General features: G+C 37.6%; 3 protein-coding genes across 29 annotated transcripts in view; 2 read left to right on the top strand and 1 right to left on the bottom strand.

Annotated features, from left to right (window-relative positions):
* Nucleotides 1-8,518, top strand: part of mak (male germ cell-associated kinase) — a 51,880-nt gene extending 43,362 nt beyond the window's left edge. For 7 of the 22 annotated variants that reach the window (XM_077244293.1, XM_077244295.1, XM_077244310.1 and 4 more), the window contains 5 exons: nucleotides 2,962-3,087; nucleotides 4,619-4,687; nucleotides 5,404-5,523; nucleotides 6,840-6,935; nucleotides 7,415-8,518. In XM_077244293.1, coding sequence (XP_077100408.1) covers nucleotides 2,962-3,087; nucleotides 4,619-4,687; nucleotides 5,404-5,523; nucleotides 6,840-6,935; nucleotides 7,415-7,575 — 572 coding nt within the window. In that variant the 3' untranslated portion in view covers nucleotides 7,576-8,518. The remainder of the gene's footprint in view (nucleotides 1-2,961; nucleotides 3,088-4,618; nucleotides 4,688-5,403; nucleotides 5,524-6,839; nucleotides 6,936-7,414) is intronic. The other 15 variants (XM_077244299.1, XM_077244300.1, XM_077244298.1 and 12 more) reach the window with 3 other exon arrangements.
* On the bottom strand, nucleotides 8,005-10,334 carry tmem14ca (transmembrane protein 14Ca). The gene is made up of 4 exons (XM_077244312.1): nucleotides 9,900-10,334; nucleotides 9,350-9,451; nucleotides 9,122-9,209; nucleotides 8,005-8,365 (listed from the first exon to the last, which is right to left on the bottom strand). Exons 1-4 carry the CDS (start codon nucleotides 10,000-10,002, stop codon nucleotides 8,308-8,310), a joined length of 351 nt encoding a protein of 116 aa, XP_077100427.1. The 5' UTR covers nucleotides 10,003-10,334; the 3' UTR covers nucleotides 8,005-8,307.
* Nucleotides 10,335-13,881: 3,547 nt separating this feature from the next.
* tfap2a (transcription factor AP-2 alpha) overlaps nucleotides 13,882-25,145 on the top strand; it is an 11,566-nt gene continuing 302 nt past the window's right edge. The window contains exons 1-8 of one of the 6 annotated variants that reach the window (XM_077244285.1): nucleotides 13,882-13,924; nucleotides 14,012-14,059; nucleotides 17,934-18,353; nucleotides 19,338-19,389; nucleotides 20,767-20,995; nucleotides 21,646-21,764; nucleotides 23,263-23,404; nucleotides 24,031-25,145. The exon at nucleotides 24,031-25,145 is cut by the window's right edge and continues 302 nt beyond it. In XM_077244285.1, coding sequence (XP_077100400.1) covers nucleotides 13,889-13,924; nucleotides 14,012-14,059; nucleotides 17,934-18,353; nucleotides 19,338-19,389; nucleotides 20,767-20,995; nucleotides 21,646-21,764; nucleotides 23,263-23,404; nucleotides 24,031-24,319 — 1,335 coding nt within the window. In that variant the 5' untranslated portion in view covers nucleotides 13,882-13,888 and the 3' untranslated portion in view covers nucleotides 24,320-25,145. Of the gene's footprint in view, nucleotides 13,925-14,011; nucleotides 14,060-15,641; nucleotides 15,782-16,322; nucleotides 17,581-17,933; nucleotides 18,354-19,337; nucleotides 19,390-20,766; nucleotides 20,996-21,645; nucleotides 21,765-23,262; nucleotides 23,405-24,030 lie in introns of those variants that run through there. The other 5 variants (XM_077244287.1, XM_077244284.1, XM_077244286.1 and 2 more) reach the window with 5 other exon arrangements.

Genomic DNA, 25,145 nt, shown 5'->3' with positions numbered 1-25,145 from the left:
ATTAGGTGATGTTGATTGCAGCAGCTGCATTGTTGTGTCAGGGAAGGAAAAACCTGGACTAATGTCACACTGTAAAGTTGTTCCCCCACCTACAGGGATAGGTTAGGACACGGGACCAGTGAGGAGCCCAGAGAAGAACCGAATGCAACAGGCTTCGGGGGTCAAACTCTGCGGTGAAGATTCCCTCATAGGCCCTATCCTAGTCCATCCTTACCTCACTGTTCCTTAGGTGTCAAAGGAATTAAGAAATAGGGAAAGATGGAACAACAATAGCAGACTCAGAAAAAGTTAACAACCATAGTGTTTGAACAAATACTGCTCTACTGTCCAGCAGAATCGGAAAAGTTTACAACCCTAGTGTGTGAACAAATACTGCTCTCCTGTCTTTTGTTTTCTTTCTTATTCTGTGCAGACACCACTTGATGACTGTCTGGGACCCATACGCACCGACCTCGTCATGTGCGTATGAAGCCACAAGAAAACCTCAAGAAAACGACTAGACCCACTGCCGAACCAACTATCACGAAAAAAAAAATAATTCACAACGCAGACTCACATACGAAACCTTCATTCATCCTTCAACATGATCAAGATTGTCGTACCAGTAACATGACAGACACTCTAGCTTCGCACAAGATAATGATCTTACAAAACAGAGTGCCCTTGGATTCAACACAAGGAGGAGCCTGCACCATCATCGGACCCGAGTGCTGCACCAGGTTAATGGATCCAACAGAGAACTTGAACAAAATCCAACAAGACAATCTTGATCTTTCAGCAAAATTACACCTGATGACTGAAGATAATTCTTCATGGTTCGGAAACTTGATTGGGAAACCCTGGCTGTGGATAAAGGAAATAGTAATTATGTTGTTGTTTGTTCTACTGGCGTACTATCTATGCGTCCACAGAATCAAGTGTTTCAATTCAACATATGAATCACGCCTCTCACAAGAAAATCACAGTTCCTACCAGAATAGACTATTACCTGTAGGAACGTCATGGACCCTAAAATTGCATGTTTGTTTCTGTGTCAGCATGCAATTGCAGAAAAGCAAACACAGAACACGCATTATGTGCCTGTAATGATCACAAGTTACAAGAATTAACTTATAAGTGTTTAAATTTGTATATAATGTGAGAGTTATTAGAACTCTCAAAGGGGGAAATGTACTGTTACAAATGTATTAAATGTTTTTAGGTTCCAATACAATAGTTAATACAGAAAGTTTAGTAGACTGAATTTAGCATTTGAAGTATAAATGATGATATCAGAATTATCAGTAAGAGATTCATTGCCAGTCCTGATCTCTCTATTGTAAGTCAAGCAATCCAGGTGTCGGACATTAGCTTTTGTCTGTATGCACTTCCTGGCCATTAAGATGGGTGATACAGTCAGGCAGATTACTGAAACTCTCACCTTTTGTTCGAATTGCTCTGGAGCCACTGTCCCAGTCGGTGAAGAGTCTGGCTGACTGGATTATGATATTTACAGTTGAATCACCCTGTTATACTGACGAGATCAGGGCTGTGGAACTTCCGGTAAAGTGCTGATTCCTGTACTTCACATTTACATGCTTTGTTCAGATTGCCTCCCCCCTTTTATGTAAATCCCTCCCCCTTTGGAAGGATAAAACACTGTGTTTTTAGACTCGTTAGTTAGACTTGGGTAAGATTTTGGACGAAGCAGACTACAGCAAATAAACAATAGTGCTTAAAAGAAACAATCCCAATGTCTCCTGGTTTTTCGCTTCTAAGTCTCCTACACTTAAGAAGAACACACAACACAGGTTTACAACACAGGTCATCAGTCGGATACGGGAAGAAGCATGTTCTGTTCTTCTGGTGGCACCACAATGGCAGAACCAGCCATAGTTCCCAGAATTAGTCCAGCTACTCCCAGCAGCTCAATGGCCCCATCTGGCACCCCCAACCGGAGTTGTGGGACATGCATATTTGGCCCCTCGACGGGAGCTGTCAGGTCTTTCCCGGGAAGTTGTGAGAACAATCCCAAGAGGCAAGGGCCCCTTCTACAAGGCGCCTCTACTCCCAGAAATGGTCCATTCTCAAGCTGGTGCCTAGCTCGAAAAATAGACCCCACTGAGTGCGATGGCATGTCAGTTTTCTCGTTCCTACAGGAGATGCTGGACAGTGGGCGCGCCCCCTCCACACTCAAAATTGATGTGGCAGCCATCATGGCAAATCATGCCCCAATAGCCTGCCAATCGATTGGGAAGCATGACTTAGTCATTAATTCCTCAGGGGGGCTAGGAGGCTGAACCCTCCACGCCCTTGTTTGGTCCTAGCTAGACCTACCCACAGTCCTTAGGACACTACGGGGCCCTCCCTTTGAGCCTCTCGAGTCAACTGACCTCCAGTCCCTCTCACTTAAGACTGCCCTCTTGCTGGCTCTAGCGTCAGTCAAGTGAGTTAGAGACTTGCAGGCTCTGTCTGTGGATCCTACCTGCCTCGGATTTGGCCCTAACAACAGCAAAGTGGCCATTAGGCCAAGGAAAGGCTACGTGCCAAAAGTGCCTGTCTCATATTCTGTCCAAACATACAACTTTTATGTATGCCAGGTGACCTGTAAATGCGAAAAAAGAAAAAAAAACCTGTTTCCATTGCAGTTTTGCTAAATATTCCTTTTTCTAATTGCCTGTAAAACCACCTCATGCAAACGTAAAAACTGTTTTTGCTAAATTGATGTGTTTCCATTGGGTGTAGTTTCAATTCACAATTTCAATTTGCACAATTTGAAGGGTAATGGAAATGCAGCTACTGCTAATGATTTATGAGTTTTAAAAAAAGAGGAGTGGGTGGATTTTTACCATTTATATGGTGGTTGTGTACACACACTGCCGACACACATTTATGTTCAAACACCATGTAAACGTCAATTTTGCATAATAGGTCCCCTTTAAATAAGTCAGAGTTTTTACTCATTGATTCTGTCAATCCTAGGGTTAATAAGCAAGAACACACCATCTCTGAGCAACAAGGAGTCTCAAGACTTGTGGGACACCTCAGCTTTGATGAACAAACCTCTCGCACCAATTGGAGGACCTCCAATGTCCAGAATCAGCCCAGGTGAGCACACAGCCACACACCTATATCTATAATATACGTGAATTAAATCTGAGACTTCAACAATACGCAATACACAATTAATTAGCATTCATAGTGCTTGAGGTCTTTTAACCTAGAATGCATGAACCAAACAGCCGACACAAATGCATAAATTGGGTCAAAATTAACTACTGTATTTATTGGTTTTCTTAAAATGAATCAATTTCTTGTTAATGAAATAATTAAAATAATTGATGATACACAAATGTTTTAATTTATCTGTTGTTATCTTATTATTTGTTCAATAAAATATGACATTTATTATTTTTTGAAATGCAGTTTTTTTCTAACTAATTTAGAACTACTGTAAATTATGCTGTAGTCTAAACTTTCACTCCCCACATTTTTTGTAGAATGTGAATGAATAAATACAGGACATTTGACAACCTTTATGCAACCTTGGGGTAGTGATACAAATATGACATTGATGAGTAAAACATTGAATAAACAAATGTTATTTTTTTTTAACCATGAGTCAATTTTACCTCCTTTATGCATTCTAAGATAAGTAAATGAGGCATTGTAGCAACCAATTTGTATAAAACTCTTATCTCTTAGCTTAGTAGTTTGAGCATAGTACCTGTCTTGCTAATTTGCCTAATGTTAAGGACCCCACTTTACTGACCAAGTGTTTATTCAGTCATGTTCTTAACTTTCCCACCTGATCTCACTACTTCCGTGTTGTGCATCTTTCAGAACTAAATTGACAATGCCTTTTAAATTCAAATCAATGAGGATGCAGAATTATAATTAAAAATATAAATAAATACTAACACATTTATGTTTTATGTATTACCCATCAAACACACAGCATATAATTAGAAAAAAGTATACCTATACAAATAAAGAAATACCCATAAAAATTACTTGGGAGACATTTGGTGATGTCATATGGCAACATCTGGTGATGTCATATGGCAACATCTGTGTCATGGCTGTATAATTGTTTTGACAGAATAGGACTTTAAAGAATTGTTAAAGCATTTGAGAAACAATATTCTACATATCAGGGTAGAATGGGCATACTCGGTTAACATTAGAATATAATTATTTATGTTTTGTAACAAAACTTGTCAATGGATAATTAAATTATTTTGTTGTGTGACTGTTTTGAATTTCTTTGAATTGCAATTAATTTTTAACCTCCCATTTTCAAATTCAGTAGCCAGGTCACTTTAAATCTTTTGAATTGACAGATTCAAAATTAATTACAAATGTCAATTTAAAAGATTTAAATGAAAGTGATCTGGCTACTGAATTAGAAAATGGAAGGTTAAAAATTATTATTATTATTATTAATTGCAATTCAAAGAAATTCAAAACAGTCACACAACAAAATAATTTAATTTTGTCAATTTGAATTTGTTAATTTGACGATTTGAAACTAAATCTAAAATTCTGATTTTTTTTGCACAACCCGGCTTCATGTCATTCTAATTCTTGTCTACTTTTACTGTAATACTGTCCATCGTTTCTCCCTGCATGGATTCAGAGGAAAGCAGCAGTAAAGCCACAGATAAAGCTAAAGAAAGGACACTAGAGCAAAATGAACAGGTCCAAGGTACATATAGCAACAGTGCTATTCTGCTTTTCCCCACAGCATGGATTTTGCCCTGTGGTGTAAATGCCTGGAAGACATTTCAAGAAAAATCGCCAGTCATTGAGGAAACTGATTACTTAAAGTCCCACTGTGGTCAATTATTTAATCTCTTAAAACTCATCTTTGATCACAAAGATATCATATATATAAATGTTTTTTTCCTTAAAAAAATTAATTATTCATGCCTTTAAATAGCTTGAATGTAATTCAACACCCTTGCCTCATTTAGTATAAGCAGTTCTATGACTGTGCAAATTAGCCCCACCTCCACTCACTCACACCAGCTTAGAGATCCACTCGTTGATAATCACACGTTGACGTGATTGGTTAGAAGGTTGATGTCAGAAACACCAGCGATTTCAAACCGTGTTTTTGAGACTGTCTTTGGTTCAGTGGGGTTTTAAAGACAAAATACTCAACAATGCTGTTGACTTATGAATTTGCACATGGTTTGTCTTTAAGCATATTAAAAACACCACACGGATATATAAACAATTTTAAATGCTTGATTTTCAGCACAGGGGGACTTTAATAGTCACATTTGGTAGAATGAGTAAATTTATCACCTCTTAAGTGGATATATTTTGCAAAATTATAGAGAATCAAGGCCTTGTTTGATTGTTTGTTTAGATGGTTGTGCTCTCTTTCTTGAATCTAAGTGTGGCCTCTGCTCACAGGAAACTTTGTAACCACCACATACAGTCTCTCTGGAGGATACATGCCTTCTTTCCAGAAGAAGGAAGTGGGATCCGTAGGACAAAGGATTCAGCTTGCCCCTCTCGGACACCAGCATGCACGTAAGTGTTCGGTTTTACAATTCAATATCTAATAGTCTATTTCCCTCTACTACTGTTTTGACTTTGTGTTTGTTAAAGGGAAATTTCACCCAGAAATTAAAATTAGCCCATGATTTACACGCCCTCAAGTCATCCTAGGTGTTTATGACACTCTTCTTTCAGACAAATACAATCGGGAGTTATATTAAAAAATGTTCTGGCTCTTCCAAGGTTGAATGGCCGTTTCGGTTTTGAAATCCATAAAAGTGCATCTATCCATCATAAAAGTGCTCCACACAGCTCTGGGGTGTTAATAAAGGCCTTCTGAAGTGAAGCGATGAGTTGTGTAAGAAAAATATCCATATTTAAAACTTTTTATAAAGCAAAATAACTAGCTTCCAGCCAAACAGATTCCACTTAAGTCTAAGCGCAGCTTATGCTAGTAATGCGACGTACTGCTGATATTTACGCTACGCCATGCCACGTAGTAGCAGCGTAGTGCTACTTCTGACGCCATGAGTTGCGCTTTAGGCGTAAGTACTGTATGGCCGGAAGCTAGAATTTTACTTTGTAACGTGTTAAATATGGATATTTTTCTTACACAAATGCATCGCTTCACCTCAGAAGGCCTTTATTAACACCCCAGAGCTGTGTGGAGCGCTTTTATGATGGATAGATGCAATTTTATGGACTTTGGGTGAACTATCCCTTTAAAACTGACATCATTGTGGAATCACGATTTTTATGCTTTTCTACATGGCCTGCATATATTGATATAATTATGGTGGCTTTCGAAAATTTCTAAAACAATAGTAGAAGGCACATTAATATTCATGATGAAAGCAGCCTTCCCCCACCATCCTATACATGCTATATATTATTAGACTGACACATTGCCTCCAATAATGGTGTAATGGTTTGAGGTGTGATTATCTGTTTGTTTCAGTCTAGTTTGAAATCCATTTGGTGACACTTAATGCCACAAAACCTACACCAGTGTTCGATTTATCTGTGGTGGCCTGCCACAATATCAACATTGACCCCGTACCCCCCTAGTGGGACCAAGGTCCACCCACCAGTTTCACTGGAAACACTGTACACGCTTTATCTTTATACTTGCTATTATTCTTTCCAGCCCCAAAATTGTGAAGTCCTCCTAGAGCTTTCAAGCTTTTCATTCTTTTTATTCTTGCTCTTTAAAAAACTGACATGTGTTTGCTTTATTTATATTGTTCTACACATCTGTTGCTAGAGCTATTTTAAGATCTGTTGTATCTTTCTTCATTCATTTCTTCATTCACTCACTCTGTCTATCACTCATTTATATCTGCTCTTAGTTGATCTCTCTGCCACTGCTGACTCTAAAACTGGCAAAGCTAAACCTTCAAAGTCCAAACCTTCCTCTACAGTTTCAGTCAATGAGATCTCTGAAGGTAAAAGCTCAGAACAATAGTTGTCTTAGTCAACACCTCTTCCCAGGGTCCAAAATTAATGTTGCCACACCTGTCAAGTTTATTTTTATTACATTTTTTTTCCCTTATAATGTGGAATTCTTAACAGACTCTTTGCTATTAGTGACAGAAACACTGAAAACATTGTCACTTGCAGCATCATATAGAAGTTGTCAGTCTGCGTCTCTCTGTGAATCCGCAACTGTCAAAACAATGTTAAGTTGCATTTGAATTTAAATAGACTTTGATTTGAATAACTTGCACCAGCCTGTTGTTCTTACATTGTGATGCAAGTCATGCTATGTTGTAATTCCTAATAAAGTTACTGGTAAATTGGCTTTATTTACAAAATACACGTTTTTACTTTCGTTTGACACTTGGCAGGTGTTAATTTTGGACTCTGCTTCTTCATTGTTATTCTCTCAAAGTGGCCTTAAACTTTGGCTTTGCTGATTTCTCAGATTATGATGGATGGAAAAGGAGAGCAGACCGGACCCAACTCAAAGGAACGAGTTACTCAGCTCTAGGCAAAAACTCCGCCAATCTCATTGCTCGCGCTCCACCGGCTCAGCCAGTGCATGGACGGGTTGACTGGGCTGCAAAATATGGAAACCATCGTTAGTACATCTCATGCGAGCTACAGCTGCTGTGAGGACTAAAGTCTGTTTCAACACTCGTAAATAATGTATAAACACATATGATATAACATCTTTGTATTTCTTAAAGGAGCAGCTAGGATAGATCCACACCATGTAAGCCCATGGCTGTTTAATTGTTCAATAAAGGCAAGAATCTGTGAACAATGGCTGTTTAAAAACTTAATTTGATCATCTTCAGTCATCTTTCAGTTTTGTTCAGTTTATGCATCCAATGCCTGTTATCCTTTTACAATAAAATGGATAGATCTATATTATACAAAAAATCTATTTTTTGTAACCCTTTTGACATTTTTTTTTAGGTATGCTGTTTTTAAATATATTATTGTTTTCTTTTTTTTGCATTACTGTGATTCATACTGGAAGGCAGTGTTATGTTTTTTTTTCTCTCTCTCTCTCTTGTATCATTTACGGCTTGTATATTTTTTTCTGTATTGAGAAAGATCACATGAACATATAATGTAGATAGCATTTATTGGGTTGGACCGAAGTCAAATCAATAATGTTTTGTAAGTATTTTTATAAGCATAACATGGGCATGTTTTTAACAAGTCTTTAATTCCTAAATTCACCAAACAGCAATTTTTTATTGTACATTTTATACAAAATACCTATAATGACTAAGAGCTGTAATTACATGTTGTTGATCAACTATGACTACACTTGAATGAAAGTAGATGGTGATTTCTGTATGGGTATCATGATTGCTGAGGTTTCTGTAACATTCCAGCTCCAAGTTTTGCCAGCATCAGGACACTGCAAGGAACAATTAAAGGAATAGTTTAGCCAAAACTGAAAATTCTATCATAAAGCAATATAAAAGACAAATGTTGGTCTGTTCTTTACTCAAATCTATTGGATGAATTCAGAAGAAAATAAATCCAGCAGATGAGGCATGTGAACTACTTTTACAATAGTTCTTGTTTTTTTCATTGATGCTAAAAAAGTCTTAAAGGTTGTTTTGTCTGAAGATGCACACCAGTAATGTTTTTTTTTTCTAGGGCAAGTTTGTAAAAGCTACTAAAATGTATTAATTGAACTAAGGTCTAATCCTGGCTTAATCTAAGCCCTGTCTGTAAAACCAGGCCATAATGTAATATTTTTTTTTATTCTCCCCTTTACACATTTGGCTGGAATCTGCATGCGTATGCATGAGAATATGATTTGTTTATCTTTTTTTTATTAGATGTTAATTTATTTTACTAACAGCCAAGAACAAAAAATAATTTAGGTTTTAGACCAGGGTTTTCCAATCTATGATTCTTTCATGAGGGCACTGCTGAGTTAATGAAGCACTAATAATTAATTGTTTTAAAATAAATAGTTTTTAAAATGAAAACACTTAATAGAAAATATGAAATATTGCATGTAATAGGACCATTACCCAACATCAGAGAAACACAAATATGGCATTAAATTACTGCAATTTTAAAATCTCAAAGGGGTATGGCTGACAAAAAAATTGTGAATCCCTGTATTACACAAATGAAGTGTGATGTGTGTGTTAGATACCTCGCTCCAGCGATGAGACCAGCTGGAATGATTTTGCGTGAGTTATAGAATCTCTTCCCCATGATGGCAGTAAGTGTTCCGGATGCAGCTGAGAGAGAAAAACATTGATGACAGATGGTGAAATTCAATGTCACTTAATTTTATTAAAAAATAATCACATATACTGCTCCTAGATTACTTTCTGACTGCAAAAACAATAATAATTGCTGCCCTGAAAAAAATACAAACCTAAAGACACCCAAATATTTTTTGGATCTTGTGATGTCTGGTAAGCACCGAAGCCAGCCAAACCCCCAAAGAGTAGTCCTGCTGCCAGGGACGGGACACTGCCTGCAGGACAACAGAATTAAAACATAAATTGTATAAAAACACTAATGAATGGTATAAATTGTATAAAGTGGCATGAGGTATTCAGTGTACAAAACAAAGTTGTTGTTGTTGTCAGCTCTACAGAAGACAGCAGTCATCACCCAGGCCAGCTCAATTCACTTCAAGTTTTGTTCTTGAGCATCTTATGCATGTTATAATCCAATAAAACAATTCTGAACAATCAATAGGGTACAACAGGGCTAAACATCTCCTTTAAGGAAGTTTTCTGGTCCCAAAGTGAATGACATTTGAATCGAATATAGAAGAACCTAGTTGGTTTAGATTAAACCCCCCCCCCCCCCCAAAAAAAGCTAACCAATACCAGCCTGACAAGCTAATGACCAGCAAACCAGCTTGGGCTCTAATGTAAACTCGATGAACATGGTAACCTCTTGAGCTTTCTCATTACCTGCTTTGACATATCCTATGACTCCTCCAGATGTTACTAGTGCTGCGTAGCCATAACCAGCCCAGTCTACTGCCATCATCAACACCTGAACACACAGAAACATTTTAAACACAGCCAGTGTGTGCCTTGTTTGGAATCGTGCACCTGTTTATAAATGACAACTGCAGTAGAATGCATGGGTAAATTATTGTACAGCTGAGCTGACTCAGACACACTGAAACTCAAACGTACAAACTCAGATCTCAGATAAGTGCATGACCGGTTCATAAACCGCATCTATGCTATTCCCTGAATGCAGAGGCTGACAGTGTTCATTCATAATATTTTAGGGTGTTACTCGAAATAATATATTCTAAATTACAGCACTGCAATATAATTATTATTACTCGCCTGAGTCTGTTCTGCCTGATGTCCTTGTCTGGTGGTAGAGTGTGTGATGGTCGACTCGAATTGCGTAATGACTGACGAACTCAAACGCCAATGAAAACCTTATGCATCTGACGCATATCCGTTACAACGTTTCTGAAGTGGACTTATGGGAAATGAAGTTTACTCCAAACTTTCTTAATTTCACCAAAAATCTTTGATTGCTTGGAAAATTGTGTAATTTTTTCTTGTTTGATATTGTTTTGGGTTTGGGTTTATTAAAAAGTATGGCAGTAGCCTATACTTGAGTATGTAGAATTTGTGCCCTATTTATGAAAAAGTGAAATAAAGCAATTAATGGGCTAAATATCGATCCAAATGGAATAATTTCTTTTGACATTTTTCACTACAAAACAGCATGGTTATAGTCTGAAAAATGTTGTATTTCTAACAAAACTAGAGATGTAGGCTACTACATTTGAAATATACTGCACAACTCCCAACTACCTTTGCTTCATTTATTTTGATAATGCAGTTCCTCAGATCTCATCTATTCCCTTTAAAAAATTAAATAAAAGAAGATTTATCTAAATGTGAAAATATCCTAAATTGCATAAAAGTGCATATATCCATCATAAAAGTGCATCCATCCACAAACAAACTCCACACAGCTCATGGGGTGTTAATAAAGGCCTTATTTAATATAACTCTGATTGTATTCATCTGAATGAAGAATGTCATATAGCCTAACCCTTAAAGGAATAGTTCACCCAAAAATGTAAATTAGCCCATGATTTACCGTGTGTGTGTGTGTGTGTGTGTGTGTGTGTGTGTGTGTGTGTGTGTGTGTGTGTGTGTGTGTGTGTGTGTGTGTGTGTGTGTGTGCGCGTGTGTGTGTGTGTGTGTGTGTGTGTGTGTGTGTGTGTGTGTGTGTGTGTGTGTGTGTGTGTGTGTGTGTGTGTGTGTGTGTGTGTGTGTGTCTAAAAACTTTATTTGTGCCTTCATCACATCCCCAATTCACCTTTGCTGCATGTTTTTGGATTGTGGGGGGCAACTGGAGCACCCAGAGGAAACCCACACAGACATGGAGAGAACATGCAATCTCACAGAAAGGTCTCCTATTTTAACCTATAATTTAATAATTATTGCAATGTTTTTCACCAACTGAGAGAATAATATTAAAGGCAAATAAACAAATTAGGATTATACTTCTTCAACAATATGTCAGTGTTCCTGTTCCTTGTGGTCTAGATAGCAGAGCAGAGTTAGGACATTTTTGTTGCCATGGTGAAACAATCTGGAAAAAATCCAAAGACTCCAGGAAATCTGATCTTTCCCACACACCTGCCAAATGCTTTTCCTTTAGTCACCCAACATCAATCCGACTTAACAAACACCACCTCTTCCGGAAACAGCATCAGATCAGATTCTGAAGTTACTTACACATGCTCCATTTTGTGCTTTTGCCCCTCTAGAGCATCTTTAGGGTTCTGTTGTCTTGTTTTTGGTTCTGTTACAGAAAACGCTTTATTTTGATGGTCCACTTTAGACATTCTATAACTACATGTCAACTTAGTCTACTAACCCGAACCCTAACATCTAACCATAACTTAACAGTCTACTACAGTCTACTAATACTCCAAGAGTTAAGTGACATGTAGCCTAGTTGCAAAGTTAGGCTACTTATTAGAATCTCAAAAGTTGACCATCAAAACAAAGTGTAACCGAAAAAAGATTTGGGAAAGAAAATGTCAAATTAATAGTTGCAATGATATGGCTTACTTTAATGGAAAATATTTTGCAGATCAGTTGTGGCATGGCATTAAAACTAAATCAGAAAAAATAACTGAAATTGCCTGTTGTTGTGTATTTGTGTATTTAAAAAGAATAGTGTTAAAATAAGTATTCAACAAGGCTCTTTAAAACTAAGGTGTAGTATGTAGACATAACCCATTACTATTTTTTTTTCGGCCAGTTTTATCTTCCAGTTTAATCATCTGCCATAGGCCTAATAGACGAAGGGTTATGAGGATATGCGATCTTCGATCAAATAGTAATTTTGTTGTAGTTTTAAATACCATCGTTAGATGGCGCCAGATGACAAAATTAGAAACATGTTTATAGTGATATTTAATAACGTTGGTTGTGACAATAAAAACGGAGTAATTGTAACAATTGGAACAATTGCATGTTTTATTTTATTTTGTTTATTTATTTAAAAGTTGTGATTTCAATATTTATTTAAAGTAGCCTGTGCTCAGTTATCAGGGCAGGCATGTAATTTCTGGCAAATTAGAACTTTTTTTAGGCTCTCATGGAGTCATAAAAGAGAAGGTCAAACGAGTCATTAAGGGTAATGGATTTTAACTGGTCTATAAGATGGACAGGTGGAAACGTGGAACTTGGGAAAGATCTGACTTCTGCAGACTGTTCTCCAATAGAGGGCGCCAGAGAACATCAGATGAATTAGAGGGAGAACATTTAGGCTACTTGAAATGTCTCTCATATTTCACGGTGGGCACAAACAGATAAACTGGTTTGATTATAATGAAATATACAGTAGTTTTGTCAATATTTATCTCAATAAAGAACTAACCGATGTCTTGGATGTTAAAGAAAAGCTACTTGGAGCAGTTTACGGAGCCGCATTTTTGGAGCATTTAGTTCTTTAGAAAAACAAGTTGATGTTTAGATATTATGGCTATATATTAGTTGTATTTTTTTAAACTATATTGTTTTCCATAATTTGTTACTTGTATTATAATAGCCTATTGCTATTCTAACCTGTTGTCCCCAGGTCTTACTAGATCTAGGTTTAATTTTGTCATCATACATCATAAAATTATTATTTTAAAAAAGTTGTATCTTTTAAACAGGTCAGAATGACACCTCTGACCACACACTTCATTATCAGATGGGGTATGGCTATGCATTTGTGCACATTATTTACTTGTGCATAGAGGTGTAGGCCTAGCCATTGACTGTGTTTTTCTCTTTTTCTTTCACTTTATTGAGTAATTAGTGCTATGATAATACTTAAGATAATACTTAAAATGAAGTATAATAAAGTCCTGTCTAAAGCGACAGGGGGTGCCATCATTTAGGCTACAGCACTCAGGCTCATTTCTCATCTGGCATTAGTCACTCTCCGAGATGCGCGAGAACCGAGGAGCTCTGTGTTTGAAAAACATAAAAAATACAACCTAAAATTCGCCCCTCCCCGAATGTTAGACTATTTGTGATATGGGTGATATAGGCTATTTGTTTTATTAGCTGATATTTCGCTCAGTATTTTTGTGTATGCTCATATTAACTGAAAAAATGTATATTTTGTGAAAATATATTCAATCAAATTGAAAGGATAAAACACTATTTATTTTAGGTATAACGAATGGCGCATAAGCTACTGTAACTGCCAATGTCTAATAGCATAATCTGAAAACACACTAGGCCTAGCCTATATTTTATGCATGCTGCCTGAGCAAGATTCAGATTTAAAATTTGTCACTTAGAACAGCAGGTGAAAAAGTCACAGTCTTCCTTGTTAATGTGCAGCAGGAATCTCAACATTGCTTTTACCTTTTCCAGGTGTCGTTGCCTTACACGTGCCAGTAGCAGAGCGCATGCGCCGTGAGGTGGTCCTCTGTTTTTATTGCCAGGTGAGTAGATTTTGTTCAGGTAAAGTGGAATTTTGCTTAAGGACACAAGACCCAATGAGTTAACACGGTGTGATGTACCACATTCAGAGAGAAGACACAAGAATGTCGCTAATGGGCAAAATGGGAGACTGGCAGGTAAGATATCTTCCTTTTAAGGCTATGAGGGTGATGCGGTGCTCGATTTTACTTTTCCATATAAGTTAGAATTAAGTCTTCGCCACGGTAGCTTTTTCCACACGTTTTCCGGACAGTATGCCTATATATTGGTCATTGACCATTGTAAATAAAAAACTACACACAAAAGCTTATGCTATAGATAGAACACGCAGGTTTGCGTTTGAGACCGCGAGAGTGAAGGCAATGGCGAAACAACGGTGAAATAGTATGATCAGAATACTCTAAAATGAGGAACTCCTAAGGTAACTTATCAGATAGGCCAAATTGGTTGCTATGTATTGGATAGTTATTTTATTTTGCCTGGTGTAAATGTTTTCATTTTATTAACTGATTTCAGATATTGCAATTTCATTCTGTGCAGCATTTCATAATAACATAAACGGGAAAGACTGAATGTAGGCTTTTTATTATTTTCTTTATAAACTTTCCCTCCACTGTTTTCCCATGTCTTTGTGTCACACACGACCCTTAAGTCGATGTGGTCCATTAATGACAAAAAAGTAGGCTAAAAAAATAGCCTACACAAACAAAATAAAATCAAAAAATAATTGTGATTCGTTAATTTAATTTGTGAATATAGCGCCATAAATAACTGACAGGTTTTTTTTTATTAGACACCAGTAGCCTATTGTGAATGGACATTTTTCACACAGTGAAGATTGCCAAATAGTGTTAAAGAATGAAGACTAGTTTTGCTTTTCTTTTGTGCGATTGGTTTCAGTGATGCGGACCCCTAATCAATAAGCAGCGAACAACAAAGCAGGAAACCCATCAATTTCTATTGCGCGTTTCTCTGCCTCTCTTAATAGTCATTGTGTCTTAGTTTCTTTCGGCCTCTCATTAATGACAACTGGACTCACCCCACCAAAAATGGTAATGGAGATAAGGGAGAGACAACGCCTAAGAGTCGGCGACCTGTCTCCTGACCTCATTCACATTTAACAAGCCATGTTGTTGTGTTAATTATTTACATTTATCAAATTGCGCCGTTACACGTTCTAAATAGGTGTATACCTACTGAAGAATTGAGCTTTTCTTTGCATAACAGTGTTGAGAGTATTTTACAGGCCCGGGCTCACTATAGGACTAAAACAACAGTTTACAATTGTCAGACTGGAAGCACTATTTGCCCACTGAAGCACGTGCATGCTGCAGTAGTTTACCATTGTTTAATATATATTTTACTGGCTGCCCTTTGTAGATTCAAGCGCTTACAACTTTTTTGAAAAATGCGTATATATGCAAAGAATCTGGTCTATGACAAAAAAAAAAATTTCTTGGTTCAGGTTATTCTTGCCCAATTAATTCCACTCTGAATACATTCAATTCGATGATTAATACAAATGAAAAGGTGAAGTCCCCCTTCACAAGTGATATCAACCCTTGCATTCACTGCTCCCTTTTGAAATACACATGAAACTCAGTAAAGGTATTCTTACTGGAATTCTCGTTGCAGGTTCTACCTGTGTATATTCATTGGCTTTGGTCTCTTGATATGCTAATGAGGGTTATTACAGTAGCGCTCGAGTCTCTCTCTTTCACCATTAGAGGGAGATCTGAGCGCGCAGCTCGAGCCTTGTGCACTGTGTCAAACTCAAGCGAAGACGCAATTCACTCTATCCACAACCAATGAAAATGCTTTGGAAATTAACTGATAATATTAAATATGAAGACTGCGAGGTAAGCGGCTTATCCAGGATTTTAATACAAAATGTTGCATGATATTTACCAAAATTCTGAACGGTTTAACTTTTCACTCAGTCAGTTTTAATTTTCATTTTTTTTAAGCTGGGTTGCTGTTACCATTTTATTTAACACTTAATAAAATACTGCAATGGGCTACTGCATGATACAGAACACTTGTACTTGTTTTCCAACATAGTAATAAAACAACAACAATAATAACTATAATAAAAATAATAATAATAATAAAAAAACATATCACCCATTCATTGCCAGTGGAATTTTCTATAGAACAAAAATGGATCATTAAAATGCATCATTCATAATACCGAAATGTGTGTATATGAAGAAGAAGAAAATAAGACTTACAAACAAACGTACCAAGGTTTGGTAAAAAAAAAAAATCAAATGTTGAACTGGTTAAATTAGTTTTAAAATTAATGTGTTTGTCAATTTTTTTACATTTTATTCTATGTTCCCCCCATTTTATGTTTATTTTATTTGTGACGATGTGCTTGTGGTGGATGCAGTAATATATGACAGTAGTTTTTGGAGTGGCGAAGCCAGTAAAACGTGTTTTCGCTCGTTTCTGGAGAATCACACACGCCAGGAAAGAACCTCTGCACTCAGCGCGTCCTTATTCGTTTTTTCAGCGCATAGAATCGAGTTGATCGTAGCCTATAATAATTACATTCGGTTTCATAATAATCGCGCATTATATGAAAATGTGTATGAGTAGACACGCGTAAAGTTTGTTGAATATTTGCTCTCGCGGTGAGTTTAGCTGCATCGGCGTGACTGTGTGCATGTGTCTCGGCCGTGGTTAAAATCCTGGTGAGGGATTCTGTGGAGTGGGCCATGGAGAGCGAGCATATGAGGACTAATGTGAAAAACAATGAGGTAGACACGCATCCAGTGAACAGTAAAAATGTGCCAGGCCAGATGCACTCTGCGTTCGCTGGATTTTCACCAGAATCAGAGGTGCACATTGTTTCCTTCCTTGTGTTCTTCCCCCTCGTTCTGTCTTTCTTTCACTTTTGCTTGCCCTCGAACCTTTTAAAATGTTCCCCCTCTCTCTGATTCGTCAGACGCAGGAGAATGTCCCTCTTTTTGTCTCTCTCTCCCTCTCTCTCCCACTCACTCTCTCTCTCCTCATCTCTGATTAGATATACTGATTCCTCATTCAATGGACGTCATTTAGTGCAGTCTGCCTTGAGTTGCTTCCTCGCTTCACGCTCGATTTCCGACCATTCTTCTCTTATTAAGTATTCGTGTAATATTAATAGTCATGAATATCTACTATTAGGAGTGCAGGGGAAGAGGCAGATCTGTGCTAACATGAGCTCAAGCGAGGGAACAGCTCACTGACAGAGCCGGGAGACGCCAAAGGGATCTAAGAAACTTTAGAGAAAAGGCATTGCATCTAAAGAGCAGATGAAGAACATTGGGAATTTACCCAGATTGTGATGGATTATTGCTTTATTTGAACGCCGGCCACCGCCACCTCGCTCTACAATTATTATTGGCTTGATTTAATTTGCACGTTCATTTTCGTGTTTTCCTTCTGAAATTATTCTTGCCTTTTGAAGTCCTCGAGAATCTTCGCAGATGTTAGTGCACAGTTTTTCCGCGATGGTGAGTGACTGTCGGGAGTAAAGATCTGAAGACTGCGCTCAACATTTACTCTCCGATTGTTTTTTTTTTTTGTTTTTTTTTTATCCTATCGTTTTGTCTGTTCCATCATGCAAGCTGTTCTTGGTAGCATCAAATGCTATTACAAAGACTTTATACTTGATGTGAGCTCTGGTTATTTTTCTTTGCATCTCAGTCGGATTTTTAATTGCTAAATGAATAACAAATTATTGATGTAGCCTACATTTTAATGTAGAAAAACATGTATTATGATAGTCGTGGGGGTGTAATTATAATTATAATGTAGCGTTCTATTTGTTAATGTTGTTCTTGATCGAATCAAAAGCTTGATCGGTTTTCTGTTGAAATAACAAATTCCTTCCTAAATGCGATTACAAATCACTTCTGGTTATTTTTTTTCTCCTTAAAAATAAATAAAAATTAAATAGAAAGAAAAGAAAAGAAAACCATATAAAACAGCACTAAAATAGCACTGTATCGTTCTCTCTCTCCTAAGGATCGCCATGACGGGACCAGCAATGGCACAGCCCGGTTACCCCAGCTGGGAAGCGTTGGCCAGTCTCCGTACACCAGCGCTCCTCCGCTCTCTCACACACCCAACTCAGACTTCCAGCCGCCATACTTTCCGCCACCCTACCAGCCCATCTACCCGCAGTCTCAGGACCCTTACTCTCATGTTAACGACCCTTACTCCATCAACTCTCTGCACGCCCAGCCGCAGCCACAGCACCCGGGCTGGCCCGGCCAGCGGCAGAGTCAGGAGAGCAGCCTGCTCCACCAGCACCGCGGGTTACCGCATCAGCTGTGCCGAGAGTACCGCAGAGAAGTGCTACTTCCCTCGGGTCACGGCCTTGATACTGGACTCACGGATTCAATCCCTATCCATGGAATACCTCACTCTTTAGAAGATGTTCAGGTGAGAAGAAAAGCTGAAATCTTATAATATAACATGCAACCTCTATTATATAGATTTCCTGCTGCATGGTGCTATCAGAATAATCTCGGGCAGTCAAATATTGGGTCACATGTTAAAGTCGTTCTTATTAAAGTAGCTGTTTTATTGAAAATATTATGGTAATAGATAACACAACGGTTTTAGCCACAGTAACTTGGAAAAAAAGTGGGAGTTTTAAAAATGGTGTTTGAATGTAATATTTTTTTTATTTAAATTTAGGCTGTATTTGCAGGTAATGTTGATTTACGTTCGATATATTTTTTTCTTTTTGCCTTAAAACCCTATGATGAACATGCATGTTGTGTGAAGAAACAATTTAGAAAATAAATGACATTTTTATGTAAAATTATATTTTTTGAACGACACCGTGAGTAGTTAAAACATAATATAAAGACAATCCCATTTTTCATTAATTATTTGCTGGATTTCTTCTCTTCACTGTTGTTCACCCAAGCAACCCAAAGTGAGTGGTGTGCTGAGCTTTTTGATTAATATTTTCTGTCATTTTTGGACGTGATTCTTGGCTGCCCCCCTTTTCATAAGTAATTTGATTGCAGTGTGCCTGCTGAAGAGATCTCACGAATCGAGCCTAGACAAAATCCTCTCTTCCACCGCAACTGCATGTTTTCTTGTTCATTTTCTTGGTAGATAAAATTGAAGTAAATATATTTGCTATTATTATATTGTGTGATATAGCCTAACACAGCATCGTTTAAACTTTTATTATTTCAAGTGGCGCATGCTGATCGTACAGACGTATAGGTCAAAGATGTAGGCCTACTTTCTTTAAATATGTCGTTTATGGTGTGCGTATAGCCATGAAATTACTATGTAAAGCGTTTGTGCAAATTTTCTCTTTGGGCTGCATTTAATTTCGTTTACAAAAAAAAAAGTACGTGTTTTCAAACTTTCGATTATTATTAATATGCTTTTTGATCTTTGCAGCATGTTGATGATCAAGGAATTCACATCCCAGACCAAACTGTAATCAAGAAAGGTAAGCAATTTCCTCTCTAATACTGTATACGTGGTTCAACTAGCAGCTCTGCGCTCGTAAAGACTACCCGTGCTTGCTGGGAGACGGATCGGGTTAATTTGTAGGCCCTGAGATAGCCTGGCGATAAGGCACAAACCATTTTAACAAAGTGTTCCATAGCGGACACTATTGTCTCTGTTATTATGATGGTGCTTGGCTTACCCTAGTCACATTTAAAACGGTAGCCTTTAATGAAATTTGCTAAATGTTCAATGATGACGCGAGAAACGCGTGTAGAGGCTTCGTTTATGAAACGCTTTTGTTAAAACAGATTTAACAAAGGCCGGCTGTATAATTTTCAGTTTAGTCATTTTAGCAATTACGTCCCGCTTTGTTTCGTTTGGTCAATGTGGGCTTCAGGAGAGTGGGTGTTTGATCGAGTTGTTTTCGTTGCAGTGATATGACTTTCTTCGCTTTAACAATGTGAAAGCTTTGACATGTTAAATTTGATGCATCATGCATACATCCACAAAAACAAAACAAAAAAACTCATCGCACATACACGTAATAATTGCGATCTCACGAGTTCGTTTAACTCCTCTTGTCTCTATTAGTCTCCCCTGAGCTATTAATGTCACTACTGATCTATCCAAAAGTGCCTGTGCTTTTGTTTCCAGCTAGCACATAAAGTAACAACGGGCGCTGAAGCAGGATTTAGGCCGGAACACTTATTTGTAAGCGCTTGTGTGTGAGCAGCATTTGGATTTGTGGGTACCAGTCCATGGCGCTGTGTGGCGTGGTTAGGGACTGTTTAACGCTTAAAACTAATTTGGAATTAAGATAAATAATACCCATTTTTATTTGTCGGAATTAGGCAATTGTATCGATATTGGATTATTATTATTATTATTATTATTATTATTATTATTATTATTATTTAAATAGCCTAATAATAAAATGTTATACAATAGATTTAAGTTGATCAACATTTTCGTGGATTATGCCACATTCGTTTTTTTTTCTTTTTTTTTTTTTTTTCGAAGCAATGCCATGCATGTTGAACTGTCATTTTCACCGAGCTTGGTGTGGAGTCACCATTGTGCTATAATATGAAATATTTTGATGGCTGGGCCACTTTATTACTTGGGGCATATTCCAGCAGTTACATTCATGAGCTGAATGAAAAGCTATTGCTGTGGTATCTATTTTCCTTCCTCTCTGATAAGACTAGACTGCCTTTGATTCCACATAGGCGTGAGAGATGATGTGCATAAACGCATATGTCTAATCTTACTCAAAGGCTGCCTGCTGCATAGTAATTCATCTTTTTCCATTTTGTTGGTGCTGTAGTCTCGAATGGGGGGCCTAATCATGTTTTTTTTTTTTTTTTTTGTCAAGGTCCTGTTTCCATATCCAAGAACAACAGCAATGTCTCTGCCATACCGATAAATAAGGACGGGCTTTTTGGAGGTGTGGTAAACCCAAATGAAGTGTTCTGTTCGGTTCCGGGTCGTCTGTCTCTTCTCAGCTCAACGTCAAAGTACAAAGTCACAGTAGCGGAGGTGCAGAGACGCCTTTCTCCGCCTGAGTGCCTGAACGCTTCCCTGCTCGGCGGGGTCTTGAGGAGGTGAGCCGGACGTCCATTGCATATACCAGTGATTAGCTATATATTATCAAGCGCTTTCCGTCGCTAAACTCACAGACATGGCCTTTTGAAGTCATATCCCAACATAGGCTAAATATTGTGGCCTACCCAATTGCAATGATCTCATGCAGTCATGTCTTTAATGTAGACAATTAATTAAGACAATTTAATGGACACTTCCTTAGTGTGGCAATTAAATCTCTACAGTGGGCTATTATCACATATGACAGACTGTTCTTAATTTGAAAAGCATTTTTAATTGTGAGACATATACAATCGCAGGCCCCTAAAACAAAGTGTTTAAAAGTAGAGGTCTTGCTTTCAGCATAAAAAGTTACTCGAAGAGCTGTTATTAGGGCTCTTGGCGACACATGATTGCTTAGGCTATTATTATTATTATTATTATTATTATTATTATTATTATTATTATTATTATTATTATTATTATTATTATTATTTAAGTTCATGCGCGCTCCAGTCTTAAAAGGCATATAAATATTATAAAGTATAATTTAAATGATACGTAAATATAGATGTGTATATAATGATATAAATATGTAGTATAGGCCTATATCAGTAAGATAAATAACTACACATAATATATATGCATTTTTTTGTCGTTTATTTCAAAGGGCCAAATCTAAAAACGGCGGAAGATCTTTAAGGGAAAAACTAGATAAAATCGGATTAAATCTACCAGCAGGGAGACGCAAAGCTGCCAACGTTACCCTCCTGACGTCACTGGTGGAAGGTAAGTTTCCTGATAAATATATATTTTTAATAAAGCAGGTGCTTAAAGCAGCTTTTATTCCAATTCAGCATTTTCATTCATCCGTGAAATAGAGAGAGCAAGCAACAATGATGTCTTGTCTTGCAAGCAACAATGATGAAGGATATAAGAAAAGAGAACGGAATCAGGAGATATTATTCGGAAATACCTTTTTGGGATAACAGGAATCTCTCTCTCTCTCTCTCTCTCTCTCTCTCTCTCTCTCTCTCTCTCTCTCTCTCTCTCTCTCTCTCTCTCTCTCTCTCTCTCTCTCTCTCTCTCTCTCTCTCTCCCCTTCAACAGGACCACTAGTCTTTAAATTTGAGCATGGTGTGGATTCAGGTGTCTTTGGGGCCTACTTTGTGCCATGTTAGCAGTGTTGTTTTATGACATTTTGTTTTGTGCAGTTGTTGGATACAAGGCACAACAGCCGAAAAGTATTATTATTATTATTATTATTATTATTATTATTATTATTATTATTATTATTATTATGTGTGGATTTTATCGTTGTCGGCTTAATGCAGTTGACCTGTAGGTTGAAAGCCTATTATAAAATATAAATGAGTTAATTATGTTGCACTGCGAAGATGCCATTGCTGTTGAATAAATCCATTTTGCTTGCAAAGTTGGAGGTGATTATTCCGTGCAGTGATATTTGGTATACCATGGGTTTTAAAGGTGAAAGCTGGAGACGGTTCATTGGTTCCTGTTAATCATTGCCGCTGAAGACTGAATGTAATATTCATCGTGCTTCATTGAAATTTAGTCTTGTATGGTAATGAGCCTGAAGAAATGTATGATTCCTGCGAGATAAGGGTGAGGGGTGGGGGTGGGGGTGGTGGACACGCAAGCAGACGCTGATTTAGTCGGAGGACATTGGCTTTCTGAAGTGCTGTTATTGTTTATGATCTGCTCCATTTTATGGAAAGCAGTTTAGTAGAGTTGAGCTTTGATGCTAATTGGCGCATGCGTTCTTCCGGATTCTCGGCTTATGACAGGAAGGCTCGCAGTAAAATTCCAACTGTTTCAGGAAATTAAACCAAAGACTTGAGAGAAAAAAAATCAACCAAAACCACAGACCTAGTCGGAGTAACCTATTTTACATGGCTAAAGTATAAGAAGGAGGTTTACTTTTAGCCTTTTGAAATTTATTTCGTATAGGCTATAAAACATCCTTCTAATAGGCTATTGACAAAAAGCTCACTAATCAATGCCATAGTATCTTTTGGAGTTATTGTCTAATGTTCTGTTAATCTCAGAAGGCATGTGCATGCTGACGCATGTATTTGACAAAATAAAAATGTCTAGGTAGCCTAATGGAAAATAACGGTGCATTAGGTCTACTGATGTCAGAATTGATAGAGAGCGATGTCCTGCTCATTGGCCGAGAACGTTAATTAGATGACAATAATGAAAGATGTTCTTTACTCTACATTTTACTGCAGTAACATAAATACTGACTCTCGTTTTCTTCTAGGTGAAGCTGTGCATCTGGCCAGAGATTTCGGTTATGTATGTGAGACTGAGTTTCCAGCCAAGGCGGTAGCTGAATACGTGAACCGACAGCATTCAGACCCAAATGAACAAGTCCAAAGAAAAAACATGTTATTGGCATCGAAGTAAGTGCTATTCTCACTATTCAGATGTAAAAGCGCAGTTATCTGTTTAGGGCTGCGTCTCTTCGCGTTAATTGTCGTGATGTATTTGTTGGAGTTTTCCTTCTGCTGGATAGCCCAGAGCTGCTAATATCTGATAAATAGTACTGGATTCGATATCTTATTTTTGAGGCCTAGTGATTTCGTAAAATACACAAATATTTGCACTATATATTCACGACCTGTAGGCTACATCCTTACACTGTTTTATAGATTTTCTACAAATGGAAAAATAAATAAAAAGTCAAACTATATAAAAAAAATACATACAAATAACGATGAATAACAATAAAAAGTATATCAACAAAGGCGACGCTCTTCTTTAGATGGCATGGAGTCTAATAATCCAATTCTCACGTCTCCGGTTGACATATTACTGACGTAGGCTATGCGACACTCTTTTCAAACTGAACTTGAGTTGTCCATCGCTCTGATTCCACACTGCCCAACGAGCTGCTGTCAGAAGGAATACGTATGTCATTGATTAAGGGACACATAAGGAGCACGTAGTCCAATACATTTCTGACTTCATACCTTCAGCTGTAATTAGCTTCATCCTGACACGCATCCTACATTGTGTCTCCTTCTAGACAAATCTGCAAAGAGTTCACGGACCTGCTCTCCCAAGACCGCTCGCCCTTGGGGAATTCACGTCCACAGCCCATTCTCGAGCCCGGGATTCAGAGCTGTTTGACCCACTTCAGTCTTATTTCTCACGGATTCGGGACTCCGGCTATGTGCGCGGCCCTCACGGCGCTGCAGAACTATCTGACGGAGGCCATTAAAGCCATGGACAAAATGTACCTGAACAACAATCCCAACAGCCACAATGAAACGGGGTCAAAAGCGGGTGACAAAGACGAGAAGCACAGAAAGTGATGTCCAACCACCATCCCAATTGATGACAAAATACATAACAAACACACTAGTGATCAAGATTAAACATTGAACGCACCATCTCCCGATCTTGACATTTTGAAATATTTTTGATTTTTTAAATAGTAATAATAAAAAATAAAAAAAACAGTTCACTTTGGGATTCGCGGACAAGGCTTTTCTCTCAATCAAAATAAAGCAGTGTGCCAATGAGAGGAGTACAGATCTGCAACAGCAGGAGTTTTCATTAAACTCACTTTGTCTGAGTTCAACGGACTGAATTTCAGCGATTTCCCTCAGTATCCCCATTTACGATTGTAGCCATGTGACAACAAGAAGCTGAAAGAGGAAGATTTTCTATCAGTATTGTGAATAATAAACTTGAAAAAAAAAATCTACAGCTCCATGCCATGACTTCAAGAACTGACTTTTCACTCGACCAAGCGACCAACTTGAACTTTGAATTTAACACGATTCACGGTTATATGAGGGAATCTGTGTTCAAGTATGTAAATATTTATTTATGTGTAATTTAATGGGAATTGTAAATATGGTACGTCTGTTCAAACTTCTTTTTTATTTATCTGGTGCCTCCTGTTTTAGTGGGTTTAAATATTCGCTTAGTTCTTCATGTGGTTTTATGGTTCTTAGAAAACAGAAGTTTGGGGTATTCTTCTCTGGGATATTTCAATTCAGCCCTCTTGTAGCATGTTGAGGCGACATTGAAGCAAGTGAACAAATCGAAAAGAAATAAACATCCATTTCTCTATATATTATCCTTATGCCATTCAGTTTTAGATCGAAAAAGGTTATTGCAGAGACCCCGATG

This window comes from Siphateles boraxobius, unplaced genomic scaffold (assembly GCF_051911475.1).
Source record: "Siphateles boraxobius isolate OS27281-9 unplaced genomic scaffold, OSU_SipBor_1 26, whole genome shotgun sequence".
NCBI lineage: Eukaryota > Metazoa > Chordata > Actinopteri > Cypriniformes > Leuciscidae > Siphateles > Siphateles boraxobius.
Note: the sequence above shows the minus strand (reverse complement) of the source record. Positions and strands in the feature narration are given on the sequence as shown.

Excerpts from the sequence above, each read along its gene's own strand:
- tmem14ca (XM_077244312.1), bottom strand. The coding sequence starts at position 10,002 with ATGTTTCTGTGTGTTCAGGTGTTGATGATGGCAGTAGACTGGGCTGGT. Across the intron at positions 9,452-9,899 it reads CATAGGATATGTCAAAGCAG|GCAGTGTCCCGTCCCTGGCA; the intron begins GTAATGAGAAAG and ends GTTGTCCTGCAG. Across the intron at positions 9,210-9,349 it reads AAATATTTGGGTGTCTTTAG|CTGCATCCGGAACACTTACT; the intron begins GTTTGTATTTTT and ends TTTCTCTCTCAG.